We start from the raw sequence: 16,109 nt of genomic DNA on the forward strand, positions 1-16,109 counted from the left end.
GGACCTGTGGGACCCTCTTTCAATATGGTTAGATATCAAAACCTCCCAAGCAAAATGCTGTTTTACTAGTTTGCTGTTTTTGGACAAAATGAGGACAGTTAAGGAATATTGCTATAATCCAATAGTTATCAATACTGTTAAAGCAGGGAGGGCAATTCGGCAGAGGGAAGATAATATTGGCAAACCATCTTCTTTTACACCTATAGTGGGTATGCCGGGTTTTCAACCGGGGATGATGGATTCAAGATTCAAGCATTGGACAGCTAGGGGTTCGTCTTATTTGAGGGAGACACAATGGTGTCTTTTAATCAGTTAGTGTGGAAATATGAGCTATCTAGCAGAAACCTCTTTCATTTTTTTTCAAGTTAGGGATTTTATTTTTTAAAAATCTTTCATTTTTGACTGATCCCTACAAATCCGACATAGAGAGGAGGGTGCTCGGTGCTAAGAGTACACATTATATCATCAGTTGGGGGGTGTCCCCTCAGATGAGTTCAATCGGCTTTGCGTGGTGAGGGAGAGAGAGCTAGGCGTTGAGGTCTCCTCAGAGGCATGGGAAGATATTTGGGAAAATGCAAGAAATATATCAATTTGCAATAGGACCCATGCTTTACAGTTGAAGATTCTCCACAGGGCCCACTTGGCTCCAGATCGTTTGTCAAAATTTAAACCAGGGGTATCTTCAACATGTCCCAAGTGCAAGGTCGGTACGGGCACTCTTACCCATTGTCTCTGGTCCTGTGGTAGGCTTCAAACATACTGGAACGTTGTGGCAGGTGCAATGGAGAAGATTTTGGGTGTAAGGGTGGAGAAGGACCCGATCTCTCCTCTTCTTGGCCTGCCCAGTGAATTCCCTGTAGATGCGCATAAGAAGAAACTTTTCAACATCCTTACTTTCTGTGCAAGAAAGAATATCTTGTTAGGTTGGATGTCCAAAAATCACTTGGGCCTGTTGGGTTGGAAAAGATTGTTACAGAGCATATCCCCTTGGATTTTCTTACAAGTATGGTACACCACAAAACTGAGAATTTCTGTAAGACATGGCAGCCCTTTTTGGACTACCTGGACACAGATTTATCTGCCACATTAATAAGTGCTTTGATATAGAAGTAACGATTGTGCTTTACAGGTCCAGTATCGAGAGAGGGGAAAACTGCTAACGTATGAATGTGTGAAAATTAATGCTCTCGATATTCGAGAGTTAGGGTTTTGTTTTGCTGAGCTGTATTATTATTATTAATAATAATAATAATATTATTCAGTAGTTTGTTGTTAGTTATTATACATTTAGTTAAGTAGTTAGTTGGAGTTTTTAAATATATTTTTATATATATTTATACATTTGTACAATGAGGGTGGTATGGGTTTTAAAATTTTTTAATGTTCTTTCTTTGTATTGTTTAGTATTTGTTGTAATATTAAAAATCTACTTTTCAATAAAAATATTATTTTTAAAAACTGCGAAAGTATCAGCCTACCTGAATTTTGACTTCCCCTCTTTTGCTTTTGTCACCCAGAATACATCCAAGTTAGGCATCTATCTTGGATCCAGTATGTTGTTGTTAAGGAGATTTTCATTAAATCAAAAAATACATCTTAGCTTTTTTTTAAAGGACAGTAGTAGCAACAAAATGGAGCATCTACTTTACAAGGTTCAATTCAGATGAAGTAGAACTATCCAAAAACATACTTGAAACTGTCACTCCATCATGGAGGTGAGTATCTATGAAATCTGCCATCTCTGCAAACTTTTCACCCTCAGGCAAAGTGATTGGAACATTTAATAAATATTTCTTCTTTTGCTTTTGTACTATAATAAAATATTGTTCAACCATAGTTACTGTTGATCACCAAATACATCTTCTGAAAGTGAGAACATTTCTGCAAAGAGGAATGAATCCCTTCATGACCCATTCTCTTTGTACTTCCAATTCCTTTATGCTGTAAGAAAATTAGTAATTTTATTTACTCAGAACAGCATTCCAAAGGTCTGGTTTGTCAAGTGATGCAATATTATCTTTTTGGAAACCGCATCATAATGAGTGATGTAACTGTGAAAGTAATGGACTTTCAAAGCTTCTTGTGAAAATTGATCTGTTTGATCCTAGCATGGTGATGGGTGAGATATTCATCCACTGAGCTCTGTTTTCAAGGCCACAACTAATGAAAAGTTTCTTTTTAATTTCTTGCATGTAGGACGTATGTGATTCTGCAGATGAGGCAGTTCTGGACCTTGCTGATTATTGTCATAGAAAGTTGACCCTTCTTGCTGCACGGAATGATGACCCTGAAAATCAGGAACAGAACAAATCATCACCAGCTTCCCTACAGGTATGATAGAGTTACACTACTGTTGATATGACATTCGACTTTTATTTATTCTTTATTGTGATATGGGCATTGCTGGCTGGCCGGTATTTATTAAACATCCATGATTAGCCTTGAGAAGGTGGTGGTGTGCTGTCTTCTAGAACCATGCAGTCCATGTACTGTAGACAGACCCACCATGTCGTTAGGGAATTCCAGGATTTTGATTCAGCAACAGTGAAGGGACAATGATTTATTTCCAAATCAGGATGGGGAGTAGTTTGGAGAAGAACTTGCACATGGTGGTGTTCCCATGTATCAGCTGCCTTTGTTCTCCAAGCTGGCGGAAGTCATTGACTTTGAAAGTGCTGTCTAAGGATCTTTGGTGAATTGGTGTCTAGATTGTATTAATTTATTTCAACGGTCTGAATGGAGTTTATTTTATGTACCCTGCAAAATTAGTAAACGCTTTAAAAAAGAGGTGAACAATTCAATAAGCAATTCAAAGGAAAACATGGCATGATTTCATGTTTTAGAACTTTTACTCCAACAAATCCATTAAAATCAACATAGACTAAACATTACTCGGGAATCAAATATTGGACATAGGAACAGTATTAATCTTTAACTTCTTAGCACTATTATTAGCCTCTTAATACATGTGGGATCATGTTCAAATAACAACTGGAATCGGTGAGTGGCGAAAATAGCCTCTTTTATTCAGCAATCACTGTTCAAGTTTGGGGTGGCAATAGAATCCCAAAATACAGTTCTTACAAGAGCCCTTTATACACAGTTCTTACATATATTAAAATTCCATGACTATGGTGTTACATTTTTTATCCATAGTACACAAAGGTTTGTCAGTGCTTCTGTCCGGGGAGACAGGAGATGGGTTAAAATATGTGCTAAATGCTGGCTGCTACTTTTGATGGGATTAAGTGTGTCTGTCTGTTCTGCTTGCATAATTGAGAAGTATGAGTCCTTTTTGTCTTTTAAATTAGATTAGATTACTTACAGTGTGGAAACAAGCCCTTCGGCCCAACAAGTCCACACTGACCCTCCGAAGAGCAACCCACCCAGACCCATTCTCTTACATTTACCCCTTCACCTGACACTACAGGCAATTTAGCATTGTCAATTCACCTAACCTGCATATCTTTGGACTGTGGGAGGAAACCGGAGCACCCTGAGGAAACCCACACAGACACAGGGAGAATGTGCAAACTCCACACAGACAGTTTAGATTAGATTAGATTAGATTACTTACAGTGCGGAAACAGGCCCTTCGGCCCAACAAGTCCACACCGATCCGCCGAAGCGCAACCCATCCAGACCCCTACATTTACCCCTTACCCAACACTACAGGCAATTTAGCATGGCCAATTCACCTGACCCGCACATCTTTGGACTGTGGGAGGAAACCGGAGCACCCGGAGGAAACCCACGCAGACACGGGGAGAATGTGCAAACTCCACACAGTCAGTTGCGCGAGACAGGGATTGAACCCAGGTGTCTGGCGCTGTGAGGCAGCAGTGCTAACCACTGTACCACTGTGCCACCCATTAGTAAATGTTAGTAAAAATACTAGGTCCATATGCCCTAAATAAGTTCAAAATTGTAGCTTTACTTAATAAAAGAATAAAGGATGTTAAACTGATTACTGCTGCTGGGTTGTGAGATTTATTTACTATTTGACAGTTTGAGTTGAGTTCATTCATGCAACATCACGAAAGCGCTGTTTTGTCAGTTAGTTTCTTAAAGGGATAATGACCCAGTTAAAAGGTATTTAACAGTTACTTATTATTTAGGAAATCTATTCAAGTCTCGAAGATGGTTGGTAAGGACTGATAAATATTATAATGTTTTGTGCAGACTTGATTGTTCTGTATGCTACACTTATTCAGAGTTGTAACAAGGCCGGATAACGTGTGAAAATGCATTAATGGGTTTGAAAGGGTAGCTTTGATTAGAAAGGATTGTTTTAAATTTGGATAGTAAAATATACTACAGAACCACAATTTTATAAATGAATGAAACAGTGTTATAGTGAATAACGGATTAATAAAGGGTTATGAATGAATTATCAGGAACCCGGTATTAATAAAGCGAGCTGGTGGGTGAGTTATTAAAGATATAACACCATATCTCATAACACAATATCTCACATACAACATGTCTATATTGTAGTGTACTGATGGCAGAAGTGTAGTCTTGCGTTAAAATATGTTCATCTTGGCTTTAACAAGGTCCATTGTCCATGCTTCACCAGGTTGAATCTTCTATTGCCCTTTTAAACAAAGTGGAGAAAGTGAGGACAGCAGATGCTGGAGATCAGAGACAAACGGTGTAGTGCTGGAAAGGCACAGCCAGTCTGGCAGCATCCAAGGAGCAGGAGAGTCGATGTTTTGAGAATGAGCTCTCTATCAGGAATAGGATGTGAAATGCTTATGCTCAAAACATCGACTCTCCTGTTCCACTTTGACTCTTATAAACAAAGTGCCCTTACTCAATTTTCACAGTGGCATTAAATGGATTTGCAGTAGCAAGATGCAAATGATGATTTCTTGGTTTTAACACTCTGTCACCCATGTTCCCTCTAACAGGAGTTCTGCGCTCACCAGTACTCTGCTTTGTGATTACCCTAAAACAGTCATTTTCTTCTAGCTGGCATAGCAGTACCTGGTTGGTGGTCTTCCACATATCTGTCTGCCTGACTTGTCCTGAGAGTCTGTATGCAGCAAGGCCAGCTGCTTTTCTCCTTTCTGTTGAGGTGTTAACATTTGCATTTGATTTTGAATAATTTCAATTTGAGTTTCTATCTCCACAATAAGGCAGTCATATGAGTTTGTTTCCAGAATAGATTCAATATAAGGTCACATGCACTTGTCTCAGGGCAGATCCCATATGAGAGGCCATTCTCGTCTCCAAACTACTGAATCTTATCTTGAATTAAAAAGCAGTTTATGAAGTCCAGTATTCATGCAATTTCTTTGACAGTTGTCCTTAAACGTATCTTTGAATAAAGCAATGTAACATAATGTACCACTAAAAATATTAAGGTAGTTGTTGTCATGATTGGAAACTTAGTACCCTGTGATCAGTCCCTTTTAAGAATTGGTACAGGACACGGCAATGCAGAGGAATGTCTTAAAGGGATCATTATGTACATGTTATGTTAGTATTTCAGATTCAAATAATATTAACCTTTCATCGATTATTCCTTGACTAATTGGTATTTTGAATGATATGGAGCTGCCCCCAGTGTTGGACTGGGGTGTACAAAGTTAAAAATCACACAACACCAGGTTATAGTCCAACAGGTTTAATTGGAAGCAGTAGCTTTCAGAGCGCTGCTCAACCACCTGATGAAGGAGCAACACTCCGAAAGCTACTGTTTCCAATTAAACTTTTTGGACTCTAACCTGGTGTTTTGTGATTTTTAACTTGGTATTTTGAACTAATTGGCAGTTTGGGCCTTAGAGACAAAAACATGAATGACATTCAGTGTACCACTGACTGGTGCAAACAGGCATTTAATTTTGATGGGCAAAATTGACCATTTGTCAGTCTTAGGTTTTAATATGACCATATTATTTCTCTTGAGTTTCTTTCATTTTATTAGTATCGCTAGATTTCAGACTTGGCTGAATGTTGTTATTGTAGCTACTAAGGCATAAAATGGTACATTGAAGCTCCTTTCCGGCAGTCGAGCAAATAACTCAGTAATATTTCAGTGCAGCACAGAGGAGTATTGCACCTGGTGAAGCTGCCGTCTTTGGGAATGAAACATTAAATCAAACCTTTGAAACTCAAAACATTTTGAATCTCAGAAGTTCACAATAATGGTCCTGTCACAGTTCAGATGGGACCAGTAACACTGCTCTCACTTCCCTCTATATTGGTGCCAGAGCTCCACAAATTAGAACACATTTCGTCTGCGCCAGTCTTTCAGCCATACATTAATTTTGTAATCTTACTTGGTCTATACCATTGGCTTCCCTAGACAATATCACCTTTAAAATTCTGCTTTATTTTGTGCCTAGTTCCTAATTCTGCCAATACAGAACCTCTTGTCCTGCCTATTTCGTCAACACTTAGATGGATCGTGATGACTGGATCCTCCCCCTTTCATGGCAAGTTCTTCTTCAGCCTGAGCAGATGTCCCAAAACAGCCTTCTGTGCTTGTGGATTAGATTTCTGCTATCACTTAGGCTTGCTGATCAAGACATAGGCACAAATATTGTTTGATTGGAAAGGACAGTCCTGTATCCACATCCTGTGTAACTAAGGTTAGGTGAGGTTTTAATGTGCTCCTTTGGCAGAAATAGTTCTTTTGGGCATGGTCTCTGTCAAAAACCAAATTGGCTACATCCACAATATTGAGGATAAACTAGTGGCCAATTTGGTTTTTGACAGGTATCCTACTCAGTCAACCATCACCCTGCTAAATGGTTCCACAGGAACTAGTATGGGAATGAAGGGTTTTTTTTCATTTTTTTACAGACTGGGGCTTTCCCACAATCAGGCATACATGGCATATTTTACAGAACTATGCTATGTTCTTTTGGAGGCATTGCCAGTAAAAATGCTGGCTTATACTTAGCTTGGGCCTTCCAAATATTTGCTTGGTCAGCCATGAGAAGTTCATACACTCAATTTCGTTATCTCCGAAGAGTACATGGATAGCACCACCATCCTCTTTTCTTCTGCAGGTCTATGACCAAGTGTCTCTTTTCTCATCCCGTCATTTTAAAATAGTAGCATTCAGCTGCAGTTTGGACAGTTTGTGTCATTTTGTTTAGCTCCAGCTCAACTTGTTGAGCCATGACCAGGGAAAGCTTTCTTATAACTTAATTCTGATCGTTTACCATCTAGGTTTTCAGATTTAGAGCTATCTATCTGTTTTTCAAATTTTGGGCATATTTGACCATTGACTGGTTAACTACACTGATGGGCATCGTGCCAGGAAATGTTTCCTGTAATTGGTCTGTCTCCTTGATCTCACTTGATCTTTCTGAGACTACTGGGAAGTCACTACCACGTCCTAAACCTCACCACTTCCAGTCCACCAAGTCATTTCCTATGACCAGATAGACTCTATCCACTGGAAAAGTATGGACAATATTGAGTGAATTTTTTTAAAAACCTTATATGCACAGAGAATACATGTTTGTCCATCTCAGCTGTGGAAATCTCTGAAAACATGGCATAAACTTCATGAGCTTTTCCAATTAGTCTGCTCTGCACAAGCAAGGTTCAATTTTCTGTGGGTCACTTCACTTGTTTTGCAGTATTTTTCAAGCCAATTGAAAATGTCTCTACATATCATTGTTTAAATGTTGGGATTGCTTATGCAAATTCAAACAGCTCTGTCATTGCTCCTGAGTTGTTGGCAGATTTGTCTCGAATACCATCTTCATTCAAGCTTTTTTCTTAAATATATTTTTATTGAAAAATAGATTTTTAAAAATATTATAACAAATACAAAGCAATACAATTCAAAGCAATACAAGGAAAGAACACAAGAAAATGTTTTTAAAAACCCAACTAACTATTTAAATAAATAAATAATAACCAACAACAAACTAATAAATAGTAATAACTCAACTCAGACAAATAAGGCATTCATACATTCGCTGTTCCTCCTTCCTGGATATTGGACTCTTAAAGCACAATCGTTACGGATATATAAAAGCCCTTATTAGTGTGGCAGGTAAATCTGTGTTCAGGTAGTTCAAAAAGGGCCGTCATGTCTTATAAAAATTCTCAGTTTTGTGGTGCACAAAACTTGAGAGAAAATGCTCCATAGCAATCTTCCGCCAACCTGACAGGCCCATGGGGTTGTTCTTTCTTGCGGACAAAGTGGGGATGTTTTTTCTTATGCGCATCTACAGGGAATACGCTGAGCAGACCAAGAAGAAGAGAGATCTGGTCCTTCTCCACCCTTGCACCCAAAATCCTCTCCATTGTACCTGCCATAGCCCTCCAGTATGTTTGAAGCCTACCACAGGACCAGAGACAATGGGTAAGAATGCCCATACCAACCTTGCACTTGGGACACATTGAAGATACCCCTCATTTAAATTTTGGCAAACAGTCCAGTGCCAAGTGGACCCTGTGTAGAATCTTCAACTGTAAAGCATGGGTCCTATTGCAAATTGATAGCTTCCTTGTGTTTTCCCAAATATCTTCCCATGCCTCTGAGGAGACCTCAATGCCTAGCTCTCTCTCCCACACCCTGCAGAGTCGATCGAACTCATCTGAGGGGGTAGCCCCCAGTTGATGATATAATGTGCTGACAGAAAGTGTACTCTTAGCACTGAGCACCCTCCTCTCTATACCAGATTTGTAGGGAACAGTCAAAAATAATTTTTTGAATAAAATCCCTAACTTGAAAAGAAATGAAAGAGGTCCTGTTAGGTAGTTCATATTTCCTTGCTAACTGATCAAAGGTGTTTCCCTCAAATAAATTGCCTCTGGCAGACACACCCCTAGCCGCCCAATGTTTGAATCATGAATCTATCAACCCAAGTTGAAAACCCAGCATACCCACTATAGGTGTAAGAGAAGATGTTTTGCCAATATTGCCTTCCCTCTGCTGAATTGCCCTCCATGCTTTAACAGTATTAATAACTATTGGGTTATGGCAATATTCCCTAACTGTCCTATTTTTTTCCAAAAACACTAAGCTAGTAAGGAGGCACCTTGCCTGGAAGATTTCGATATCTAAACATATTGAAAGAGGGCCCTCACAGGCCCAATCACTCACGTAGGATAAAAGCGAGCTTAGTTGGTTGCTTTTAATGTCCGGGAGATCCACTACCCCCCAATCTGAGGCAATTGCAGTTTAGCTAATTTAATGAGGGGCCGCTTATGATGCCAAATAAAAGAGCTGAACCAGACATTCAATCTCCTGAATATTTGCTTATCGAAAATCAGAGGGAGCATTCATATAGGGTATAACAAACGGGGAAAATATTCATCTTAAGAAGCGCTATCTGACCCAACCACGAGACCGGACACGCCTCCCATCTTTGAAGGTCTTGTTTGCTTTTGTCAAATAATTGAACAAAATTAGCTTTGAACAGCCAATCCAGAACTGAGCCATGAATACAGACAACCCCTCTGTGACCACGTAAATGGAAATTGATATTCGCCCTTAAGACCTAGCACCTTCGTAAGACCACCCATAGGCATAGCCTCTGATTTTGCACGATTAATCTTGTGCCCCGAAAAGATGCCAAACACACTGATGCATTCCATTAGACGATGCACCAAAACTGCTGGATTTGACAAAAAAAGACCATCATCCACATACAGTGAAATATTATGTAATTTTGGCCCCATTTCTGGAGCTGATATATTGGGATCCCTACGAATGACCTTTGCCAATAGTTCAATCACCAATGTAAAAGCCAGTGGCGAAAGTGGGACTGCCCTGCCGGCTGCCCCTAAAAATGTTAAAATTGTTTGATCGCACCCCATTGGTGATGACTGCAGTGAAAGGGTCTTTGTGGAGAACCTTTACCCATCATAGAGTCATAGAAATTAAAGCATAGAAACAAACCCTTCGGTCCAACCCGTCCAGGCCGACCAGATATCCCAACCCAATCTTGTCCCACCTGCCAGCTTCTGGCCCATATCCTCCAAACTCTTCCAATTCATATACCTATCCAAATCCCTTTTAAATGTTGCAATTGTACCAGCCTCCACCACTTCCTCTGGCAGCTCGTTCCATACGCGTACCACCCTCTGTGAAAAAGTTGCCCCTTAGGTCTCTTTTATATTTTTCCCCTCTCACCCTCAACCTATGCCCTTTAGTTCAGGACTCCCCCACCCCAGGGAAAGACTTTGTCTATTTATGCTATCCATGCCCCTCATAATTTCTGTAAACCTCTATAAGGCCACCCCTCAGCCTCCGATGCTCCAAGGAAAACAGCCCCAGCCTGTTGAGCCTCTCCCTATAGCTCAAATCCTCCAACCCTGGCAACATCCTTATAAATCTTTTCTGAACCCTTTCAAGTTTCACAATATCTTTCCGATAGGAAGGAGACCAGAATTGCATGCAATATTCCAACAGTGGCCTAACCAATGTCTTGTACAGCCGCAACATGACCTCCCGGCTCCTGTACTCAATACTCTTGACCACTGAAGGAAAACATACTAAGCACCTTCTTTACTATCCTGTCCACCTGCAACTCCACTTTCAAGGAGCTATGAACCTGCACTCCAAGGTCTCTTTGTTCAGCAACACTCCCTTGGACCATACCATTATGTGTATAAGTCCTGCTAAGATTTGCTTTCCCAAAACGCAGCACCTCGCATTTATCTGAATTAAACTCCATCTGCCACTTCTCAGCCAATTGGCCCATCTGATCAAGATCCTGTTGTAACCTGACGTAACCTTCTTCGTTGTCCACTACACCTCCAAATTTTGGTGTCATCTGCGAACTTACTAACTATACCTCTAATGCTCGCATCCAAATCATTTATATAAATGACAAAAAGTAGAGGACCCGTCCTTGTGGCACTCTACTGGTCACAGGCCTCCAGTCTGAAAAACAACCCTCCTCCACCACCCTCTGTTTTCTACCTTTGAGCCAGTTCTGTATCCAAATGGCTAATTCTCCCGTATTCCATGAGATCTAACCATGCTAACCAGTCTCACATGGGGAACCTTGTCGAACACCCTACTGAAGTCCATATAGATCACAGTTATGGCTCTGCCCTCCTCAATCCTCTTTGTTACTTCTTCAAAAAACTCAATCAAGTTTGTAATACATAATTAGTCCTTGTCTTTCCAAATACATGTACATCCTGTCCCTCAGGATTCCCTCCAACAATTTGCCCACCACCGACGTCAGGCTCATTGGTCTATAGTTCCCTGGCTTGTCCTTACCACCCTTCGTGAACAGTGGCACCATGTTAGCTAACCTCTAGTCTTACGGCACCTCAGATGTGACTATCGATGACATAAATATCTGAGCAAGAGGCCCAGCAATCATTTCTCTAGCTTCCCACAAAGTTCTAGGATACACTTGATCAGGTCCTGCGGATTTATCCACCTTTATGCGTTTCAAGACATCCAGCACTTCCTCTTCTGTAATATGGACATTTTTCAAGATGTCACCATCTATTTCCCTACATTCTATATCTTCCATGTTCTTTTCCACAGTGAATACTGGTGCACAATACTCATTTAGTATCTCCCCCATTGTCTGCGGCTCCACACAAGATCTGCTGATCTTTGAGGAGCCCTATTCTCCCCCTAGTTACCCTTTTGTCCTTAATGTATTTGTAAAAACACTTTGGATTCTCCTTAACTCTATTTGTCAAAGTTATCTCATGTCCCCTTTTTGCCCTCCTGATTTTCCTCTTAATTATACTTCTATTGCATTTGTACTCTTCTAAGGAATCACTCGATCTATCCTGGAAAATCTCAGCAGGTCTGGCAGCATCTGTAAGGAGAGAAAAGAGCTGACGTTTCGAGTCTAACTGACCCTTTGTCAAGCTTTTAGCTTTGACAAAGGGCCAGTTAGACTCGAAACGTCAGCTCTTTTCTCTCCTTACAGATGCTGCCAGACCTGCTGAGATTTTCCAGCATTTTCTCTTTTGGTTTCAGATTCCAGCATCCGCAGTAATTTGCTTTTATAATTTGATTTTACTTGATCTATCCTGTCTATACGTGACATATGCTTCCTTTTTCTTAACCAAACCCTCAATTTCTTTAGTCATCCAGCATTCCCTATACCTACCCGCCTTTCCTTTCACCTTAACAAGAATATACTTTCTCTGGATTCTCGTTATCTCATTTCTGAAGGCTTCCCATTCTCTAGCCTTCCCTTTACCTGCGAACATCTGCCCCCGATCAGCTTTTGAAAGTTCTTGCCTAATACTGTCAAAATTGGCCTTTCTCCAATTTAGAACTTTGATTTTTAGATCTGGTCTATCCTTTTCCATCACTATTTTAAATCTAATAGAATTATGGTCGCTGGCCCCAAAGTGCTCCCCCACTGACACCTCAATCACCTTATTTCCCAAGTGTAGGTCAAGTTTTGCATCTTCTCTAGATGCATCCACATGCTGAATTAGAAAATTTTCTTGTTCACACTTAACAAATTCCTCTCCATCTCAACCCTTAAACTATGGCAGTCCCAGTCTGTGTTTGGAAAGTTAAAATCCCCTAACATAACCACTCTATTTTTCTTACATCTTACCAAGGCTTCACCCAAACCAAACTGCTCCAGAGTATAGAAAACATACGGCCAGTCAAATGCCTTCTCTGCATCTTGAGAAATCACCAATCCCTGTACTGACTGTTGTTGACATGCTTGAATTACATTATGTAGCCTCCTAACATTATTGGAGGATCTGCAGCCCTTTATGAAGCCTGTCTGGTCCTCTTTAACAACAGAAAGTAACACAGTCTCCAGGCTTAATGCAAGAGTCTTAGAGAGGATTTTAATGTCTACATTTAAGAGTGAAATGGGCCTGTACGAAGCACAGTCCTCCGGGACCTTCCCTTTTTTAAGAATAAGTGAAATATTGGCCTCTCTCAGAAATGGTGAGAGACAGTCATGGCTATATGAGTCATTAAACATGTTGAGCATCAGGCCTGATAATATGCTTATAAATTCCTTATAGAATTCGCTGGGAAGTGTGTCAGGACCAGGCACCCCTCCACTCTGAAGCTGCTTTACAGCATCCTGCACCTCTTGCTCTGATAAGGGGGCATTGAGAAAAGACTCTTGTTGGGGGTCATGCCCAGGAGCTCCAGATCCTTCAAAAAAGATTCCATTTTTGGTCTGCTCCTCCTCACAAACCTCAGATTGGTATAACTTAGAGTAAAATCTCTGGAATGCCACATGAATCTTTTTGGAGTCACATGTTTTTTTTGTAGATATTTTTATTGAAATTTAACATTTTTGCAAATTTACAAAAATAAACAAAACTCTCAAATACAAACATTGATGTACAATTAAATCTTATATACAATAGTCATAATTTAACAAAGAAAAGAGAAAGAAAGAAAACAAAAAGAGAAAAAAAACGAAAAAAGAAAGAAAAAAAAACTCAACTTTCTACTAATCTAACCTATAACTAACCAGAGTGTATACCTAAGTCTCTTACATGCTCGGAATGTAGTAACATCAAATATAATAAAACCCGTATTCGCGCAGGATTCCTCTCCCAAGGGGCCCCGGAGCAGCCCAGTCTGAAATCTTCACTAAATAAAAGCCCTTGTTAGGATAGCCGAAATATCTGCATTTATATAATTCAAAAAGGGCTGCCATCTTTTATAAAATAATTCAGTCTTTCGGTGCACCATATTTGTAAGGAAGTCAAGGGGGATATATTCCATAATTAATCTGTGCCAATTTGAAAGTCCAGGGGGGCCCTCAGCCACCCAGTTCACCAAAATATTTTTCCTTGCACAGAAAGAGAGAATAGAAAATAGTCTCTTCCCATGCATATCCAGAGATGAGAGGTTCGAAAAGCCCAAAAGGAGAGATACAGGGTCCACCCTAATTTCCGTTCCTAAAATTTCTGTCAGGGTATTTGCCACTTTAGTCCAGTATCTGCGGATTTTCTGACAAGTCCACAGACAATGTACAAGAGTACCCACCTCTATTTTGCATTTGGGACACATTGGAGATGCTCCTGCCTTAAATTTTGCCAATCGAGCCGGAGCTATATGGGCCCTATGAAGTATCTTTAGTTGGATAGCCTGAGTTCTGTTACAGATAGTAATTCTTCTAGCATTTTCCCAAATGTCATTCCACATATCCTCAGAGATTTCTAGCCCCAAGTCCTGCTCCCATGTTTTAAGCAGGTCATCCATGTCTCCTGAGACTCCATCATGTAGCAAATGGTATATAGTACTAACGGAGGATGCCCCCGCTGGTTGTAAGACATTACGTTCTCTGTCTGATTTATAAAGACTATCTATTAATGTAGTCTTCCTCTGTATATAATCTCGAACTTGGAAGTATCGAAAGAGATCCCCATTAGGTATTCCGAATTTCAGACGCAGCTGCTCAAAGGACATCAGAATCCCATCTTTAAATAGGTCCCCTAAGCATGAGATGCCCCTGGATCTCCAGAGTTTAAAGGTGGCATCTGTAATCCCCGGTTGGAATCCCCATGCGCCTACTATTGGTGCATGGGGGGATGTTTTATGTGAGTTACCCTCATTTTGCCGCATTATATTCCAGGCCTTAATTGTGTTTAATATTATGGGATTTTTACAGTGGTCTGTAATGATTTTCCCCTTATCTGAAAATAAAAGGTTAATAAGTGGGTATTTTACTTGGGAGGCTTCGATATCCAGCCAAATTGATTGTGGATCAGATGAAACCCAATCAGCTATGTAACTTAGTAGGGAGCTTAACTGATATTTCCTAAAGTCTGGGAAGTCCAGTCCCCCCCTTGCCTGTGGAAGCTGTAGCTTCTTCAGCTTAATAAGGGGCCGTCTATGGTTCCAAATAAAGGAGCCCAACCAGCCATATAATTTACGTAGGGCTAGCCTTGGCAGCATCAGCGGGAGCATTCTCATAGGATATAAGAGACGGGGCAGAACATTCATTTTAATTAATGCTATTCTCCCTAGCCAGGAAGTCGGAAGGTCTCTCCATCGCTGGAGGTCCTGCCTTATCCTTTCCATTAATTGTACAAAATTAGCCCTATACAGCTGATCAAATACTGGCGTGATAAAAATACCTAAATATAAGAAGCCCTCCAGGGACCAACGGAAGGGAAAAGGGGATCCGTCCATTAAGTGGGGTATCATAGCCAGACCACCCATTGGCATGGCTTCCGATTTTGAAAAATTAATTTTATAGCCTGAGAATGCACTAAATGTATTAATAACTTGAATTAGACGAGGCACTGACATTAAAGGATTACTGAGGAATAAGAGAACGTCATCTGCATAGAGGGTAATTTTGTGTTTACCTGTACCAATCCTCGGGGCCATTATATTAGGATCAGTCCGGATGGCTTCTGCTAATGGTTCGATTATCAGTGTAAACAACAATGGTGAGAGAGGACATCCTTGACGGCAGCCCCTACCCACACTGAAGCCATCTGATCTTAACCCATTAGTAATAACAGCTGCTTTGGGGTCATTATACAATGTTGAGACCCATTTGGTAAACACCTGTCCAACGCCAAACCTTTCCAATGTGTAAAATAAATATGACCATTCAACCCTCTCAAATGCCTTTTCCGCATCCAATGAAATTACTACTCCTGGTATCTTTCCCTGATGACAGGCTTGGATCATATTCAAGACCCTTCTGATATTATTGGATGATCTGCGGCCCTTAATAAATCCCGTCTGGTCCTCCTTTATAATATATGGCAGTACCCTTTCTAGTCTTAGTGCTAACATTTTTGAGAGAATTTTAAAGTCTACATTTAGTAAGGATATTGGTCTGTAAGATGCACAATCTTCTGGGTCTTTTCCTTTTTTGAGGATAAGAGAAATATTTGCTTCTTTCAGCGTGGGCGGGAGACAGACCTGACTATGCGCAAAATTATACATATCCATAAGTGGGTCAACCAATATTCCTGTAAATTCTTTATAGAATTCAGCTTGAAAACCATCCGGGCCCGGTGCTTTTCCGCTCTGAAGTTGCCTAATTGCCTCAAGTATTTCTTGGACTGTTAAAGGGGTATTTAGGGCCGACACCTGTTCCGGAGTCAGGCCCAGGAAGGTCAAATTTTTTAAAAATGACTGCATCCTCCTAATCCTATCTTCACAATCCTGCGATCTATATAGTTCAGAATAAAATTCT

At 40.4% G+C, this 16,109-nt stretch overlaps 1 protein-coding gene across 3 annotated transcripts in view; it reads left to right on the forward strand.

The window, feature by feature from the left end:
* zmynd10 (zinc finger, MYND-type containing 10) overlaps positions 1 to 16,109 on the forward strand; it is a 62,074-nt gene that overhangs the window by 11,648 nt on the left and 34,317 nt on the right. For all 3 annotated transcript variants that reach the window (XM_060835230.1, XM_060835229.1, XM_060835231.1), the window contains exon 5: positions 2,197 to 2,331. In XM_060835230.1, the coding sequence (XP_060691213.1) occupies positions 2,197 to 2,331 (135 nt within the window). The remainder of the gene's footprint in view (positions 1 to 2,196; positions 2,332 to 16,109) is intronic.

The sequence above is a fragment of the Hemiscyllium ocellatum genome, chromosome 14 (genome assembly GCF_020745735.1).
Source record: "Hemiscyllium ocellatum isolate sHemOce1 chromosome 14, sHemOce1.pat.X.cur, whole genome shotgun sequence".
NCBI classification, from domain to species: Eukaryota; Metazoa; Chordata; class Chondrichthyes; order Orectolobiformes; family Hemiscylliidae; genus Hemiscyllium; species Hemiscyllium ocellatum.